A 19433-nucleotide genomic window follows, 5' to 3' on the forward strand; every position below is an offset into this window, starting at 1 on the left:
TTTTTAATATATTTTTTAAGGAATCCTCTGGTGAAAAAAATGATGGAATGGTCCATTTCAGATACATGTCCAAAGTTTAAGTGCATGAATTTGCCTTATTTTCGTTTCCAAGTTTCTTTCGGTTTATGTTCTATGGGATAGGTATTGACTGCCCTGTGCAGTCAGCAGATTGATAAGCAGCAGTAATGAAAATGATATTAATAACAATAGTACTGATACAAAGCCACATGATGCTTGCATGTATGTGTGTGCACTCACACACGTATACATGCACATCATCAAAAGGCACAGGATAGAAACCTTTCTTTCTTAGTGGGACAAGGCCACCCGTTTGTTTGTTAAACTTTTTTTCTTCTGTTTTCCAGTGGGGGGTAAGCCTGTGGTTCATTTGATTGTTGTACTGTTTTAATTATTTAAATATTCAGTGAGATTTGTATGGAATCTAGGTTTTCCCGTACAATGATTTTTGTTTCATGTGTTGGTTACTTTTGTACTGATTGTATATGTATTGTATGCATAAAATAAAAACAACAGTTGTATGAAAAAAAAACAACAACAACAAAAACCACCCAACAACCAAGATTGGAAATTTGTACAGGTAAGGCAGTGTACGATATACCTTTTATATTTCAATATTTTGAATTAACTATACTGATCACTATTTTTATATTGTCAAATGTGTCGTCAGTGCCAAATGTTATTTGCATCAACTTGATTTTAAACTTTTTTTAAGCCTAATGAAACGGTCTAATGAACATACATTTGACGATTTTGATAGATGATGATTTATTATTTTATTATGCAATGACTAATTTGAAATAAACAGAGCTCTCTTTATTGTGTCTGAGAGTGCACGTCTTTCCATGTTTATACTATCCTTGCTTTCCAAAAAATCCCGTGCAAGATATTATTTCCTCTTTTCTGTCAATCGCTGTTATTTTCCTTTTTTTCTCTGTCTGTCTGCCTTCTTTGTTAGATTGCTGCTGGCAGGTTGTTGATGTGACATAAGAACAGCAAAGGGCTGAGCACTGTACCCTGCAGGACGCCAGAGTTAACTGCAACTTCTTGTGATTCCTCGCCATCCAAGACAACCTTCATGGCATGGCAGGGCTGGTAAGGAAGTTATGGATCCAGCGATGTATGGGGTCTCTGACACCATAGTGGGACAGCTTATGGAGTAGTTTCTTGTGTGGCACAGTGTCAAGGCCTTACTGAAATCCAGTATAGCCAGGTCTACTTGGGCACCTGTTTTTAATCCTGATGATTAAGGCTGCGTGTGTCTGTCAGTTGGGCTCTCTAAGTCGGACTGAAATTTTTATTTGTTAAAAGATGTTGACTGCTGGACCTTGTAGTGAAATGAACTTTTGAAGAAACAAAAGGGGTGTAAAAGAAAATTGTAAAGATCTTGATACAATCTGTCAGACGAATGTTCTTTTGAGCACACGCTTCTTTTTTAGTCAGTGTTTCATGTACTAATTCTACTTTGGTTAAGTTGATGAGGCGTGTAAATACATGAAACGGTCACTGTGTTGGGTAGGACACATCTCCAGAATGGAAGACCACCGACTACCCTAGATTATTTTGTATGATGTACTGTCATCTGGTCACCGCAAAAGATAAGTACCCCAGCTAGAATCAGTACAAAGACGTGCTGAAAGGCCCTCAAAACCTGTGACATCAACTCCCCCCGCCAGTGGACTAGCCAAGCCATGGACTGAAGTCGTCTGGCGCCACACCATCCACCAAGACACCAGCACCTTTGAAACAAGCTGTGGTGTCAGTCTGGAAGAGAAGATCAGGTGGAGAAATAGGGGACGAGCACCCATCACACAGCCAGACATTTCCCTGCAGCCGATTGCGGAAGAATCTGCCGATCTCCAGTCGGACTCGTCAGCCATCTGCATGCTTGCACTCGGAATGGACGAAACTGATTTGACCTTCACATGTATCTTCAGTCCCAAAGTCATTGCCAGCCAGCAACAACTTATGGTGAAGTTGAAGGTGAAATGCATGAAATGTTGGCCACAAGTTTTTATGTGGTACCTCTTTTCACTTACGTTTTTACTTTTTTCTTCTTCTTTTTTCTGTTACTGTTCTGGTGGCTCCAGTAGTCCATGGAAATTTATCCATAGTTGCCAAAGTATTTTGTCAGAAACCCATATCAGTAGCAGACAGTTACCCCTTTGGGAATACTGGTGGGGTGGGTGGAGTAGGGGTTGGGGGAGGGTATCTGGAAATTTTGTGCTAGAAGTGAACTCTGTCCTATCACTGCCTCCGTTCCTGCCCTTTCCTTTCTTTTATCTGTCTCTTCCATTCACATTCACTGCCTCCCTGCATCACTCCACTACATCATTTTCAGGAGATCTTCAAATTTCATGTGTTTCTGTGTCTCGTTGGACTTGATAAGTGGGTACCTTTATTGTGTTGTATTTTTGTGTGTGTGTCTGTCATCCAGGAAACATGAGTTGAGTTTCTCGGTTATTAGATGTATGTAAAGATTGGTTTTATGTTTATATTTTTGATTTTAATGTGCTGTTGTTGTATTTAGATTTATTTTCTTTTCCAGTCCTCTTTGTTTTTTGTCATTTTTGTTTTTGTTTTTTTGTTTTAATGCACCATCTATCATTAGTTGATTGTATTGAGATTTTATTTTTTACTTTCCTAGTCTTTTGGAGAGGAAATTTATGGAATGGTCAATGCCAGAATCACATCCTGGGTTTTCCTGCTGTAATTCAGGTGCAGTTGTGCTTTATTATTTTTTTTTTCAGACTTAACATCAGTTTGAGGGTATGTGTGTGTGTGAGTGTGTGTGTGTGTGTGTGTGTGTGTATAGTGTTTTCATTTGGGATGTCATCCTGTACAATCGGCTGGGTTAAAATTGTAAGAATATGTTGCCAGTTCTTGAGTTTATCATGAAGTGTTTCTTCCATATTTTCACAAGATTTCCCGAAACAAAACTCTGATTCTTTGAATATTTTTTACCTGCAGGTGAACTGAACATAGGTACAATTGTCTTCTCCTCTGACCATTGTAGTCAGCAGTTGACCACATCATGAAACATAAGTCGTCCTTGGTTTGATGGAGAGCAGTGATGGTCATGCTGATGTGTGTGAGTGCTTTCTCTGTGTGTGTGTGTGTGTGTGCACGCGCGCGTGTGCGCGCAGGAGCTATCTTCAGCAACTCTGGAAGATGTGAGCATAAATAGGTTTAGGGGGTATTGGGGGGAGGTTGGAGGGGGGTAGGGGAGGAGAGGGGGGAAAGATGGGCTTAGCTGCAGGCATTTGAGCTTTATTGAAACCTGGTCATGTGCAAAAACATTCCGTAAGCGATATCTTTCCAAAAAATCATTCACTTTTTCCTGAGAATTGCTCCATAAAACTCCTTTTCAAAACGCATGGAATGCAATAGCAGTCTTGGGCATGATTTTTTTTTTGTTTTGTTTTTTTGGAAGCCTTACAACTTATCTACAGAGTGTGTGTGTGTTGGTTTTTAGTCCATCAGGTATGGATTTTTTTTTTTTTTTTTTTTTTTTACTGGAAACTTTCAAAATTACCTACAAAGATGTCATTAATGATGAACCCTAAAAGAAAATTATTGGTTTACATTTCTCAGTACTTTCAAGATTAAGTTCTTGTTCTTTTTTAGCCAGTTTTCTTCTTGTCAGTGATGACCAATGATGCACAATATAGCACATTAACCTTTGCTGATGTCTTCTGGAGATGGGTTTTAGCTTCTTGTAATGTACTCTCAGTGTTCTTTTTACCAAGCTGCTTTTTTTAAATTTCATCTCTTTCTGTCCTCTTTATCTGTTGATTTCGTGTTCTGAAATGGCACCCTAATGGTTTGAATGTGTATGTGATTCTCAAGTTGTCTGATGTATTGTTATGTGTTTGTTTGCGATTTTTCTCTCCATTTCTAAAAGCAGGGAGAATAGATGGAGGGTGGGGGCAGAGGGGTGTGGGTGTGTAGCATCACTTCTTATGGTGTTGTAAACATTATTCAAACTGGTGCACAACAGAGGAAAAGGCCAGGACGTCTTGTCTTGTCTTGTCTTGTGAATGAGAGGCTGCCGTTCTTGGTGTTTTGGGGTTTTTTTGTCTTTGGGGCGATCATGGCGGCTTCCCAGAGTCTTTGTTTCTCTTGTCTTTGTAAGGTCTGTGGTACACATGCAGATCCAACTAAAGCCACAAATTAGCTGGCTGCTGAAAATGTTATTGAAATGAATTTTATTTATTATTAGTGGGTTTCAGCTGCCTGAGGTGGTCATTATTCAGTGCATTGTTGTGGCAGGGTGGTGTTACCAGCATACAGGATTTTACAGCATTTATGTTTTTGACCGCACTCTTCACTCATCAAAGCCAAACACACACACATGCACATGCACCCACTCACACACACACCATGACAAATCACAGAATTTCATGTCCACTTTATTTTATTTTTTTTTGTTCACATATCAGCACAGTTTCATGAAATCAACCCCTCTTTTGGGTATATAATAGATAAAGAGTAAGATATTTGGGAATTAAAACTAGTCGGAACTGAAAACGCACTATAATAATAACAAACAGTAAAGTCACTGATTGGAGATGGAAGAAATTGTAAAACAAAATGAAAATGGCACATATATTAAAAGGTTAAACAGCTTCACACACAGACCAAGCCAGTAGTAGTAGTAGTAATATTGCAGATACCTTTTTGAAGCAAGCACAGGAGGTAAATTATGCAAGAAAAAAACAGCTGAGGTACACCATGCAGAAAACGTTTACAGAGTTTATTTCCCCAATGACGAAGTACAGACGCAGATCTAGAATGAAGATGAGATTGGCCAAACCATGGGAGGAGGCAGGGTTGTGGTGTGAGAAGGGGATGGGGTGTGTGTGAAGATGCAGGAGACGGTGGTACTGGGTAGTCACCAGTAATGGAGAAAACAGAATAGCACCAAACTTGTGTTACACAAATTCAGGGAATGATATTCTGTGTGATGAATCGGTTTAAAAAGGAAAGAAGAAAATGGAAAAAAAAAGGGGGGGAAACGGGACCTTTGGGATTTGTGGATTATGGGACTTGTGTTCATTACAAGAACTTGTGTTGGTAATGGGTATTTGTTTTATTGATGACAAGAACTGTTGTTGATGAACTGGGATCTTGCTGAGGACAGCAGAAGTGGACAGACAACCCTATGGAAATGAAGCACAGTTTTTTTTATATTGTGGGCATGAAAAGGGACACTCATACCACATTTGTAGTTTGTTTTTTGTGTATGTGTGTTTTTTTTTTACCAGTGCATGTTTCCATCTGATAAACCATATTTTGTGCGTCATCGTAATTTATCTGTTTAAAATGAAATCGTTTTTATCAGCGTGATCAAAATATTTTTCTTGTGACAATAGGTCACCTTCCAGAGTGGTACAATTGTTGCAGGAGTGGAGGATGAATTGTTCATTTCATCCAGGCCTTTTGTCTTTAGCCTGTTAAAACTAAAACAAAAAAACCCAAGACAACTGGGTACTGAGATTTTGTTTGGCATATTCATTAAAGCTACTGTACATTATCTTTTGCAAACACTTTAATATACAAAATACTTTAAAAAAAAAATTTTTAATTTTATTTTTTAAAGCCAAAGACGAACAGGGACAGACATGACAATGTTGAAAAAATATGGAGAGGAAGGTCCTTTTTTTAATTTTGAGGGGTACCAATTTGTGGGAAGAGAAACTGGACAGGATTTCAGAATGAAGAGAACAAACAAACAAAAAAACAAAACAAAAAAAAACCCACGAAAAAAGGACTCCACATTGAAAAAAAACCCTGTCATTAATGGACAAGGTATGTATGTATATTGGGCAACCAATACAACAATATCAAATAGTAAAAATGCAATCTGTAAACAACATTGGCATTCACAGCAATAATGCTTTTGTGGCATGATCAAAAAGTCTTTGGATGAGCAGACCTTTCAAGTGTCCAAGAAGAAACACACAAGTTGGGGTTCATTTTAAAAAGCAAAGATTAGCTTAGAAAGGATTTCAGGAAATTAAAAAGAAAAAACCTTCAAGAACCAAAAGCAGGGTTGCACCATTAGTCATGTACAATCAACTATAAAAGAATTGTTCATTCTTTATGTACATTGTCATTATGCTGTTATCACAAATCACAAGGTTAATTAATTTTACACAACTGCATTTAACTCCTTTGGTGTGAGTACACAAGAATGATCACAATGCAACATATATAAATATATACACAATACTTTGCAAAACATATATATAATCAACTCATGCTTTGGTATATGCTGTGGACAAACTGTGGTAACTGTTCAGTAATCTGGTTCAGTCTCTGTACCCAAATTGTGGAATAGATGGCATTCAAGCTGACAAATATACATTCATTTTGGCAATGTGCTGCATCTGCAATCAAGAGGAGGAGGACATGTACTACAGGGAGAAAAAAACATATCTTCTTGATGAAGACTTGGCCAGTTTGTGAGACCATGTTAAAAAACAGAAAAGAAAAAGGCAGCAGGTTTAAAGTCAAGCAGTGTTGCACACTTTACAGCTACCTACGGGGGCTTTTGATACAAATACAGTCTGCTGGCTACATCAAAGTCAATATTCAACAGTTTCTAGCATCACACTGTTTTCAATTGTTTTAAACAGTCTCTGCATAACTTTTTTTTTCTCCTCTAAATTAAATCAAAATATGCAAAACTTGTATTAAAATAACATAAAAAGCAACAACAACAAAAAAAGGCTAAACAGCTGAAACCCTGGTTCATGATATGCTTTAGAAACTTGAAGGATTGTGGGCGTCAGTGAGATGCTCAGATTTTTCTGGTTTTGACTGCCATGTCTTGTCAGTGTGTTTGTCTTTAACGTTGACAATTTCTCATCCATCACAAGTGGAATTGGAAGGTAACTTGGTACAATAGCATTTTTGTGTGTGTGTGTGTTTTGGTATCTCCTTTCCACGACCACTGATCGGAAAGGTCTGAGCTTCAATCATGGTCAAAGCAACCCATTGGAGGGTTTCAAATATCTGAAAACCAGTCAGAAGTGCTATTCCCCAGCCCCTTCCGAATGCAGTGGTTTTATCAAGGCATGCCTTGAAATCGACAGGACAGTACATCCCCCCTTGACTTTCCCCATAACTCCCCACCTCCTCCCCTGGAATCCTCACCACTTGACAAATGCCAGTTGGTGTGGCCTGGATGTCATGAAAGCTAGCTTTCAGGGTGATATGTTTGCCAAAGGTCTGGTGAGCGCCATGCACACAGTGACCACTATGAACATTATTTTAAAGAGAAAAAACAATATGTATACAAAGGCATGGTGGTGGAGAAGAGGGGAGAGAGGGATACCATAACTGTGGCATGCAAGCTATATCTGGGAGATGCTGTAACAAAGTAAACTTCTCTTTTTTGTGTGTGTGGTTATTGTTGACATTTTTGAACTTGCATTTACAGTCTGATGCTCTGAAACACAAGTATATGATATCAAGACCAGGTTAGAATGTACATTTTTCTTGTCTGGCTGACAGTAAAACGAGTTGTGCATTTGCACTGGTTGGCTGATCGTTCAGTTTTGCAGACATCAGTGGGGATAAATTCAGATGAGTGACCAGCATATCAAGGACCTGCAGTATCTGTTGATACAAATGTTCTCAAAATGCCAGACTGAAAAGAAATGGCATTTCCCAGTTTTAATGAAAAAGGGGGCCAAATAGATGACTCTTTCAAAATCTGAAAAGCAAATAAAGCACCCACATTTGGTCGACGTCACCTTCTTGTCAAGGGAAGTGGCTCAGGCAATGATTAAAAGATAACAACGAAACAATAAAGGAAGCAAAACTGAATATTTGAGGTGATTACAGTACCAAAACTGATACACCCACACACCAACCACCAAACCTTTCTATTGATTACATAATAAAAAGACCAACACACTCTAACACATCCCAAACAAACAAAACCTGCTTAAACACACGTTTATATACATTGGAGGAAACAGGTTTTTTCCCTCACAGAAAGAATGTGTGAGAGTGCTGTCATTTAAACGCCTTGATGCCCTTATTTTAAACAGACTGAAATATACACACCACATGTACAAACTATAACGGAATGCCTACTATGATAGTTCTGCAGATGTAATAGATGTCAGTATTTTTGGTTTCTATGCCGTTCAAATATATACAAATGTTTTGTATTTATTGTTACAGATTTTTTTTTTTTTTTTTAACCAAGTGTGATGGAAGGAACTTTTATTTCACTGGCAAGCTCATCAAATGAATTGATAGACTTCCCAAGAAAACCATCAAAACTTGGGTTTGTATCCCTAGAGAGTGATTTTTTTTTTTTTAATACAATAATTATCAGGCATCTATAGTCAAAGGAACGTTTTGGAAGCTCTTGCCTGAAATTGCTCAAATCAGAAGTTAATACTTGAGAGAAGACATGCAAAGACAAACAATAATAGCTCGGAGAACCATTCATATACATGTACTGCCATAATACCTGGACTAATTCTGTTCTCAGTCAGATGCTCCTGTATTCTTGGATTAATTAAAACTTGCACAAGATTGGAAGGTAACAAGACCACAAATAAACAATCTATCTCGTAAATTGGGGGCACCACACATTTGGTAACCAGCGCCCTCCATCCTTCGAGGTTGTCTCTCCTGACCATGTCACTCCAGGTTAACTCTCTCCATACGAACGACGAAAGAGACGACGTTAACAGCGTTTCACCCCAATTACCATCATCAAAATATTGCAAGCGGAAGGCTCTTATACTGAAGACGTGAATGTTGACAAAGAATACCACAATTCTGACGACGGAAGCTAAAGGTTGGGTCATTCAGACACCCACTGGACATCCGAGGGGTCTGTGTAGAGGAGAAGAGAGGACTGGCCGTACTGAGTGAGTTAGACCTGTCCACTCTGAGATGTTGTCCTCCTATCCTTTCTTCTGCCCGACTCTTCTCCTTGGTCCTTGCACTGTTCCCTGCAGAAAGGTCTTGGCCAGTCCTGTTCCCTGCCGAAAGGTCTTGGCCAGTTCTGATGAACGCGAGATGTGGCCATGTCCCCCCCACACAAAAAAAGGGGAAGGTGGGGTTGGGAAGTAAACTAGGTTAATTTTTGCAGACCAAGTGAACTGAATGTATAGAACAGCTTTCTGAACATCCAGATCTTGATCTCCAGAACAAGCAACAATAACTTTTACAAAAAAAGTTTCAGATTTCCTCATCAGAATTCTTTTATCAAACAATAAATGAAAAAAAGAAAATGAAGCACTGTTAATGATCTGAGCACACACTAAAGGAAAAAAAAAAAAAGTAATTTTTAAAAAGCATCAAAAAAACCCAGTATAGTGGCACTGCATCCACCTCAATAATTTTAACATGTGGCTTTCTATTGAAAATTATTTCAGAAAAGAAAACGAGCTCTACTGATCCTCAAATGTGGACAGGTTACACCAAACACAGGATGTTCTTGGCTATGATTCAAGAATATCCTTGCACACAAACACGCATATTTTAGCAAAGTTCATCTTGCTACCAATCAATATACCCTAACAATAACAATTGAAAAAAAAAAAGTCTCACATTTTCTCCAAGGTGGATTGAAAAGACAAAATAAAAAAGAAAGAAAAATACAGAAAAGCTAAGAAATCTTCAATGAAGAAGCAAAGTCAAATGAACATGTCTATACTCCAGCAAAGATTTCTTGAAGATTCAGTGCTCTGAAAACCAGACCACTAAACAGCACGCCAAACCTGGACACCTGTTGCCCAGTAATTATGACACAAAACCAGTGACAAAGCAACAGCAGCAACAGTATAGTAAATTCATCTGAACCAAGAAAGATACAATGTGATATGAATACCATGAACAAAATGACCGAAAATGCAAAATGGAAACAACACCCAAATAAAATTTTGTGTCCTGATGCAGTTTCCACCTTCGGATCAGTTGTTTCAAGTTCAACAAAACTTGTTCCCCATGTGTTCATCTTGCTCGATGCAAGAGACTGCATGCACCTTTTGGATCATTTTGTGATAAATCACTGATTTGCACATTTGAAGAACAAACAAGAAAAAAAAATGAAGACACTGCACAGTCCAAGTGATGGTGTAAAGCCAGAACATTTGTCAACAGTCTTACTGAACTTCAGCCCCTCTCACATCACAGCTTGGGATGTCACTCACACCACACGCAAGCTGGTTGCTGCCCATTGTACTGTCTGCTATACACACACACACACAAATGGGTTTTGTACGACTCAACAGCTGAAATAGAATGAAAGCAGCAACAAGCAAAAAGGCAAAACAGCTTTGGCAATTTTAGCAGACACGACCCCCTCACTACAAGTCACACAACTTGATTTTTCGAAGTGAACCAACACACACAATGCTGAACCAGACTAGGAACTGGAACAAGGGACACCAGCGTTTACTTCCCCTTGCTGGCCAGTTCCTGTGCCATCTGGTAATACTTGGTAAACTTGGCCGTGTGGTCGAGGGGAAGGTAGACATAGGGCGACATGTTGAACGCTTCCTTGATGCCGTACTTCTTGACGCTGGACAGATGGCAACGACTCAGGTGGTACCGGTACGACCCTTTGGAGGCAAAGCGCCGGCTGCAGGCAGCACACTTGAACTCCGTCAGCTCCCCGTCTGGACCCACGGCGCCGGGACTGCTCTGGTTCCCATCCTCCGGGTCCCTCAAGGCCGACGGAGAATCGCAGTCTTGGTGAGAACTGGCCGGGTCTTCATCGTCGCTGCTGCTGCCACCTCCAGCTCCCGGCTTGAGGGACAGGTTGAGTGGCATGGCAGAGGCAGCGGGGGAAGAGGAGGAGGGGAGATCTGGGGGAGTGAAGCACATCCGCTCCATCATCTGCTCTGTCAGGTAGGGGTAGTGGTGGGGGCTGAAGTGGGGGAAGGGGCTGACGGCAGCCGACATGACCTTGGGGATGCTGGTTTTGGTCAGCAGTTTCTGCAGGCTGTCCAGGGGGTGCTCGCTGGTCATGGGCTGACCGTACACAAAGCTGCTCAGCGAGTCCAGGGCCGACTTCTTCCCTGAACCTTTACTGCTCTCCCCCTTGGAGGAGGAGGAGGATCCTCTTTCATCTGTCTCGCCTTTCTCCTCCCGATTCTCCTCTTCATCCAAGTTGAGGTATTTAGTGGCCAGGTCTTCTGCCTTACATGGTTGATCGGCCTCTTTCACGGTAACTCCTTTCTTCTCGTCTCTCTCTTCATCGCTTTCTTTTTCTTTGTCATCATCATCCATGCTCTGACTGGTGGCTGTGGCTGATTTGGTTTTAGTCAATCCTTTAGTGGGTTTGACAGTCAAACCATTGGCAGAGACTGGCTTCATACTTGCCATGTCTCTGATTGGGTTCCTGGTTTTCTCCAGCAGCTCTGCCGATTTGGCGCTGAGGGAAGACAGCACATTCTTCTCAAAAGAGGGCAGGGGACTGTCCTTGCCTATGTCCAGATACTTGGAGGAGGAGGGCTGGACAGGGGACAGGAACCTGGAGAACTGGGACAGGTAGCTCATGGAGGAAGCTGCAGGAGAGGCAGAGGTGGATGGCGAGGCTGACGACCTGGGCACCCCCCGGCTCATGTTCAGCATCGGAGGCATGTGCGGGGGTCCTGAAATGGACCCAAACCCTGCCGACATGGTGTTCCTCCGAGAATCGAACTTGGAGCTGAAGCTCCGCTGGATGAAGGACTCCATGGCCTTGAGGGCAGAGCTGCCGCTTTCCTTGGCGGGTTCGTCCTCGCTGTTGGGGTCGATGATGTCCAGGCTTGGATCCTGCGCTGTGCTGCGGGGGATCTTCCCGTTCAGGTTGGCTCTGTTCTCTGAAGGCAGAGGGTTGGGCGAGCTCTGAGAAGCAGGCGAGGGCGTCCCTTTCATGCTGCTGTCATCATCAGGAATCTTCACTTTGATTTTGTTCTGAACGATTTTAGATTCCTCTGCCTCTCCTCCTCCTTCGTGCTGTTGTTCGGCCTCTTCTAGTTTAATCTTTTTGTGATTTTTCATGGTGTCTTCTTCTTCATCTGATTCCAGCTCCCGTTTCACAGTGATGGTCAGGTCTTGTGATGGTGGTGGGGGTGGGGGTTCTGGCTTGGAACGGGGTGAGGGTGGGGCAGGGGAAGGAGGCTTGCTGTCTTCAGATTGACTGGGGTCACTGGGCGGGGAGGGGGAGCGCTCCGACGTGTTCTCCTCGTCCGTCATGGGGGAAGGGATTCGGGGAGATATACACCTGTCCCCTGGGGCTGGTGTTTCTCCCCCGTTCTTTGTGCCCGGGTCCACTCCTGGCTCCTCTTTGCTTTCTTTGCGTGATTCAGCCCCGTCTTCTGCCAGCTTCTCCTGAACTGGCTTATCATCAGGACTGGCGGCGTTTTGCTTACTCTTTGCACACGCCTTGTCCTCCTCGTCCTTTTGGGGTGCTGATTCTGGAGACTGCATGCAGCATGGCTTGTCTTCGGATCTGTCGCTGGGCTCGGCACTTTCTCTGCCTGAACATTTTGGAACATCGTTCTCGTTCTGGTTCACATCAGTCTCTTGGGACGACAACTTTGCTGACAACTCTGCTTTCTCCTCTTTGGATTCTGCGTCCTGACTGTCTGTATGTACATGGTCCGCGCCAGAGTCTTTGCCCGTGCCCGCGGGGGAGCTACTACAGCCGATCGAGTTTAAGCGTTTGAACAAAGCAGTGTCTCTGGTGCTGGGGAGGGGCTGCTCCAGACTGTTGTCCGAAGACTTGCCCTTGGACTCCGAGTTGCTGGTCTTGGCCGGCTTCCCGGAGCCACCACACTCCTCACCGAACAGTTTGACCTTCAAGGCATCGATGACTTCCGCTTTCTGCCGGAGACACAACCGCACGTGCTCGAGAAACCAAGGCATTTCGATCTTCTTGCCGCACGACTCACACGGGACCAGACCATCACTGGAGGAAGGGGTCGCTGTCCCGCTGGATCCCCCGCCCCCGCCGCCGCTCCCGCCCCCGCCGATCTGCGGGAGGTAGCCGTTCGAGCCCCCGCTCCCTCCCTGGTACTTGCGTTTGTACTCCAGCAAGGAGGCCACGGTGGAGCCTGAAGCCTCGTCGCTGAGGAAGCGCTTGCGGTGCTTGTGGCGCAGCGCCAGCTCCGTGCAGTTGTGTGAGCGGAGCACCTGCTTCTTGTGGTGGCCAGACACGATCATGTGGTTGGCCAGGCCCTCCATGTCCGTGTAGGTCTCCTGACACACCTGCAATCAACATCGGCCAGATATGGTGGTGTGATAAGTGATGGGTGGGTGGGGGGGGTGGAGTGGGGTAGGGGGGGACCAGTCACACGGGAGGACACAACATAGCATGGGGTGGTGCTTGAGCAAACTCGTCTCTTTGAAAAGTGTTTTACACACACATTTATAACTTTATGTTGGTCATGAGTACTCTACCAGCTTCATCTCTTCTTCAAGTTGTACATATTACATCACACACACCCGCACACACACACGCATGAATATATCATTCTACTGAAGAAAATCTTATTTGAAAAACAACCAAACGAACAAAACAAAAAAAAAAAAAAAAAAAAAAAAACAGCTGCAGAAGATAAACAGTCCTTCCATAACCAAGACCATGTTTTGATCGTTTTGTGTGATTTACTCAATCTCCCTTTCTCCCTCCCCCCCCCCTTCGCCTCCACCAGCCCCCCTCCCCTCCCCCCCGCCCCCCTGTGCACTTTGACGCCTCCTCAGTTGAAACAGTTTATGTGCTGTCTCTGTAACTGTGGTTATCCAAACGTAGTCTATATTTTCTCCTCTCTCATTGTGGTGAAGGCGAAGACTGACCAAAAGGAACATTGTAACTGCCCCAGAACTTAAGACCAGTAAAAACTCACCACAAAGACAATATCAAAAGCAACACAAAGCCGTCTTTAATATTCGCTGTCTTAAACATGTACAATGAAAAACAATTTTCATTTTGAAACTTGAAAAACGTAAAGCACTCACTCGAGCTCTTTTGACTCCAGTAACTCTCTGTAAATAAACAAAGAGTGAGTTTGAGTTTGGACTCTAAATCCCTCTCAAGTCCCTCCACCCCCATCCCCGCCCCCGCCTTTTAATAACAATTTCATAAAATTTCATAAACGTCAGCCACGCGATGCATTTTTACTATGTTCACACTAAGTTGTGGAAAGATCTTCCCACCACAAAGTTTTATGTTCAGCCTATTACCATTCTTCACCCAGCATTGGCCGTCACATGCATGGGTCTTACTCTTCGCCACCTGTACCCCCCCCCCCTCCCCCCCCCCCACCCCGCCAAGAAAAGACCCCCCCCCCCCACCTCCTCCCTCTCGTAGCTACCCCACCTTTCGCGCCATTTCAGTACATTCACCCCGACGCTACTCGGTTATCCCCCCCTAACACATTCATCTTCCCAGTCTTCTCAGCTGGGGTAATTGTGAGTGACCTTTACCGTGAATTCATGCTTAGGTGTGTTCACATCCACCATGTGTCAACGGTGTCAACAGTAAGGGTTTCCCCCAGTCATTTACGACTGGGGTGTTTTTCACAACGCACGAGTCATCATCCGAGTCGGCCGGACCCGTCACTGTTATAGAAGCAGCGCGCAGATCTGAAGAGAAAGCACTACAACTTCGCGAGTGGGAACACTCGCAAACGTTTGTTGACCCGTTTAATAATTTTCATTCTGACTCGGTATACCAAACCCTGCACGCTGAAGGGTCATCCCCAAACACTTTATCCAATCCCCCCACTAAAGGGTCATTTCCACACACTTTATCAAACCCATCACACTAAAGGTGTTAAAATCCCACACACTTTATCAAACCCTCACAATAAAGGAGTCACATTCCCACACACTTTATCAAACCCATCACACTAAAGGGTCATAATCCCACACACTTTATCAAACCCATCACACTAAAGGGTCATTTCCACACACTTTATCAAACCCATCACACTAAAGGTGTTAAAATCCCACACACTTTATCAAACCCTCACAATAAAGGAGTCACATTCCCACACACTTTATCAATCCCTCACACTAAGAGGTCACATCTCCACACTTTATCAACTAAAGGGATCACACACTTTATCAATCCCCAACACTAAGAGGTCACATCCCCACACTTTATCAATCCCCTCACACTAAGGGGTCACGTTCCCACACTTTATCAATCCCCTCACACTAAAGGGTCATAATCCCACACACTTTATCAAACCCTCACAATAAAGATGTCACATTCCCACACACTGTATCAACCCCTCACACTGAGAGGTCACATTCCCACAAACTTATCAAACCCCTCACACTAAGAAGTCACATTCCCACAAACTTATTAAATCCCTCACACTGAAGGGTCATTCCCACACACTTTATCAAACTACTGACACAAAGAGGTCATTCCCACACTTTATAAAACCTCTCACACATTTGGGGTAATTCCCACACATATTATCAAACCCCTCACACTATGGGGTCACTTTCTCACACATACTTTGTCAAACCCCTCACATTAGGGGGACACATTCCCACACACACTTTGTCAAACCCCTTACATCCGGGGGACAAATTCCCACACACTTTAACACACCCCTAACATTAAGGAGGTCATTTACACACAATTCATGAAACCCCTCATATTGAAGGGGTCACATCCCACATACTTTATCAAAACCCTCACCCTAAAGGGGTCATATCTGCATACATTTCATCAATATTTGCACACATCTTATCAAACTTCTCATACTATGGGTCACATCCCCACACATTCTCTCAAACCCCTCACACTCAGAGGTCACATCCCCACACTCCATCACACTAAGAAGTCACATTCTCACAAACTTATCAAATCCCTCACACTGAAGGGTCATTCCCACACACTTTCTCAAACTACTAACACAAAGAGGTCATTCCCACACTTTATAAAACCTCTCACATTATTGGGGTAATTCCTCCCACACATTTTATCAAACCCCTCACACTATGGGGTCACTTTCCCATACATACTTTGTTAAACCCCTCACATTAGGGGGACACATTTCCACACACACTTTGTCAAACCCCTTACATCCGGGGGACAAATTCCCACACACTTTAACAAACCCCTAACATTAAGCAGGTCATTTACACACAATTCATGAAACCCCTCATACTGAGGGGGTCAAATCCCACATACTTTATCAAAACCCTCACATCCCCCCCCCACACACACACACAAACACACTTGATCAAACCCCTCACATTACTAAAGGAGTCCTTTTATCAACCTCCCCCACACTACTAAAGGAATCACATTCCCACACACACACACTTTATCAAACCCCTCACATTACTAAAGGGGTCACATTCCCACACACACACTTTATCAAACCCCTCACATTACTAAAGGGGTCACGTTCCCACACACACTCTTTATCAAACCCCTCACATTACTAAAGGGGTCAGTCACATTCCCACACACACTTTATCAAACCCTTCACATTACTAAAGGGGTCACATTCCCACACACACACTTTATCAACCCCCTCACATTACTAAAGGGGTCACATTCCCACACACACACTTTATCAAACCCCTCACATTACTAAAGGAGTCACATTCCCAAACACACACACTTTATCAAACCCCTCACATTACTAAAGGAGTCACATTCCCACACACACACTTTATCAAACCCCTCACATTACTAAAGGAGTCACATTCCCAAACACACACACTTTATCAAACCCCTCAAACTAAAGGAGGTCCCGGGGGTGGGGATGGGGAGGGGTCACGTTCTCACATTCCCACCGCTCTTCTCCTCCTCCATCTCTCCTCTCCTCCCCAACGACCCTCACCTTGCACTTGAAGATGCACTCCCGGTCCAGCTCTCTGTCGCAGTAGGCGGAGCACTTGTGGGAGCGGCGCCCGTGCTCCGCGCTGACGATCTTGGAGTAGTGCTGGGTCTGCATCATGTGCACGGTCAGCATGGGAAGCGACTTGAACGACTCCCCGCACTGCATGCAGCGAAGGATCCGCCGGGTCTGCTCGGACTCCTGCCCCGGACACACACACACATACACACACATGACGACGATTCCAGTTTTGTGAGTTTCTCACTCAAGAGTTTCTCACATGGTCAGTGATATCGAAGTTCCGCCAGGGTGTTTTTTTGTGTTGTTGTTGCTTTGATGCTTGTTGCGTTGGCATTGTGAGGTACTCAATGGCCAATAATTTTCTGTTTTGCCAAGCGTGTTAGCATTAAGTGGTCGCAACCTGGATTTAAGGCACAGTGTGTGAGATTGCTTGTTACTTAACTTTGTGCGGTGTGCTCATTACCGACTGTGCAATGTCCAGGTTTTACAACAGTGCACAGGAGAGAACTCAGAACTCAACGATTTTTTTTTTTAATTCAAGGATCATGATTTAAGGCATGACCTATTCCCCCAATCTGTCCCCAGAACACAAAACTATTTTGACAGAACTATGTGGCATTGTACACCGGTTTTACAGAGAGGCTATTAGGAAATCAGACACAAACACGCACACTAACATCACACACACAAACACACACACGACACACACATCACACATCATCACTGACCTGGTTGAGCCACATGTCCTGGCCGCGCACCAGCTTGGGGTAGTCCATGAGGGTCTGCTGCTTGCTGCTGCTGGGCACGTGGCCCGTCTCCTGCAGGTGCGCGCTGAGGGCGTACAGCGTGCCGAACGACTTCTGGCACGAACAGCGGTGGATTGTGTACTTGTTGTCCGCCTCGCTCTCCGCTGCGGCCTTGTTCCCCCCCACCGCCATCCCCGACCCCCCGCTCTTCCCGGGCTTGGAGGAGGAAGAGGAGGAGGAGGAGGAGGATTCCGCTTTCCTGGACGAGGACTCGCTGGTGTTGTCGGGTGGTTTCTCCGATTTGCGCACTGTGGTGACAGGATTGGTGGAGGTGGCGATGGACATCATCTTGTCCATGCGGTCTGCCTTGGCCGACACTGTGGATTTACTCTTGGTGGTTGCGCCGCTGCTGTGGTGAGGGTGGTGGTGTGGTTGCTGGTGGTGGTGGTGGTGGTGGTTTGACGACAACGACGATGACGACGACGCAGAGCTGGCTGCTGCTGCAGCGGCGGCGGCAGCGGCCGAGATGCTGAGGTGGGACAGGCCGTTGCCGGGGATCGGGGGCGGCCTGAGGATGGACTTGGAAGGGAGGATGGTCGACTGCAGCGGGATGATGCTGCTGGGTCGGCGGGGCGTCTCCATGAGGAAGTCTCCCCCGAACCGCTTCTGGAGGCTCTGCAGGCTGGAGATCCCGTTGGACATCCCCCCGGCCTCGTCCCCCTTTCCACTACTGCTGCTGTTGCTGCTCCTCCCGTCCTTCCCTCTCTTGCCCCCTCCTTCACCCCACCTGGCCGTTGTAGGCCCTGAAGGGTCCGGTTCAGAAACGGACCTGGGACGGCTGGACTTCCGTGACAGATCCAAGGGCTGGTCATCGTCATCACCAGTAGTGGTAAGCTCTAGTGCAGATGATGATGATGTGTTGTTGTTGTTGTTGTTGGCTGCTGCTGCTGCCGCAGCGGCCGATGTGGCCACTGCCAGAGCCTGGGCAGCCATCTTCTCGTAGAAGCTGCTGTGTCTTCGGCCGTGCTGCTGCTGATGCTGCTGGCTGACGCCGGAGGTTCTGTGGGCTGGGGAGGTTCTTCTGGGCTTCTCCTTGTCCGTGGAGGGCAGGACGGGCCTGGGCAGGGCCGCCGGCACGGGCAGCATGACGGAGGAGGAGGCCATGGCCAGAGGACTGACGACAGTTCGGTTCTTGCTGGGCAGGGAGGTCTTCCTGGACGAGGCGCTGGGCGTGGACCTGGGGTGAGGTATAGGTAAGGTGAGGTGAGGTACGGTGAGGTGAGGTAAGGTAAGGTAAAATGTGGTAAGGTAAGGAATAGTGTGGTACGGTAAGGAAAGGTATGGTATGTTGTGGTAAGGTAAGGAAATGTATGGTAAGGTATGGTAAGATAAGATGTGGTAAGGCAAGGTAAATTGTGGTATGGTAAGGTAAGTTGTAGTAAGGAAAGGTGTGGTACGGTAAGGAAAGGTAAGGTAAGGTGTTGTAAGGAAAGGTAAGATATGGTAAGGTAAGATGTGGTAAGGTAAGGTAAGGTGTGGTAAGGTAAGATGTGGTAAGGTAAGGCATAGTAAGATAAGGTAAGGTAAGGTGTGGTAAGGTAATGTTAGGCATGGTAAGGAAAGGTGTGGTAAGGTAAGGTAATGTAAGGTGTGGTAAGGTGTGGTAAGGGTAAGTTAAGGTAAGGTAAGGTAAGGTAAGGCAAGGTAAAATCAGATAAGATAAGACACAACTTTGCTGTCTGTAAACTGAACAGAAATTTGGCTTTGGGCTCGATTAATGTTATGTCAAACACACATAGCACAATCACCTTTA

General features: G+C 44.6%; 1 protein-coding gene across 2 annotated transcripts in view; it reads right to left on the minus strand.

The window, feature by feature from the left end:
• Nucleotides 1-4417: 4417 nt before the first annotated feature.
• The window catches only part of LOC143285402 (uncharacterized), a 371301-nt gene continuing 356285 nt past the window's right edge, over nt 4418-19433 (minus strand). The window contains exons 4-7 of one of the 2 annotated variants that reach the window (XM_076592649.1): nt 17603-18857; nt 16857-17054; nt 14002-14028; nt 4418-13251 (exon numbers count right to left, since the gene is read on the minus strand). In XM_076592649.1, the coding sequence (XP_076448764.1) occupies nt 10450-13251; nt 14002-14028; nt 16857-17054; nt 17603-18857 (4282 nt within the window). In that variant the 3' untranslated portion in view covers nt 4418-10449. The remainder of the gene's footprint in view (nt 13252-14001; nt 14029-16856; nt 17055-17602; nt 18858-19433) is intronic. The other variant, XM_076592648.1, reaches the window with a different exon arrangement.

The sequence above is a fragment of the Babylonia areolata genome, chromosome 9, assembly GCF_041734735.1.
Source record: "Babylonia areolata isolate BAREFJ2019XMU chromosome 9, ASM4173473v1, whole genome shotgun sequence".
Taxonomy (NCBI): Eukaryota; Metazoa; Mollusca; class Gastropoda; order Neogastropoda; family Buccinidae; genus Babylonia; species Babylonia areolata.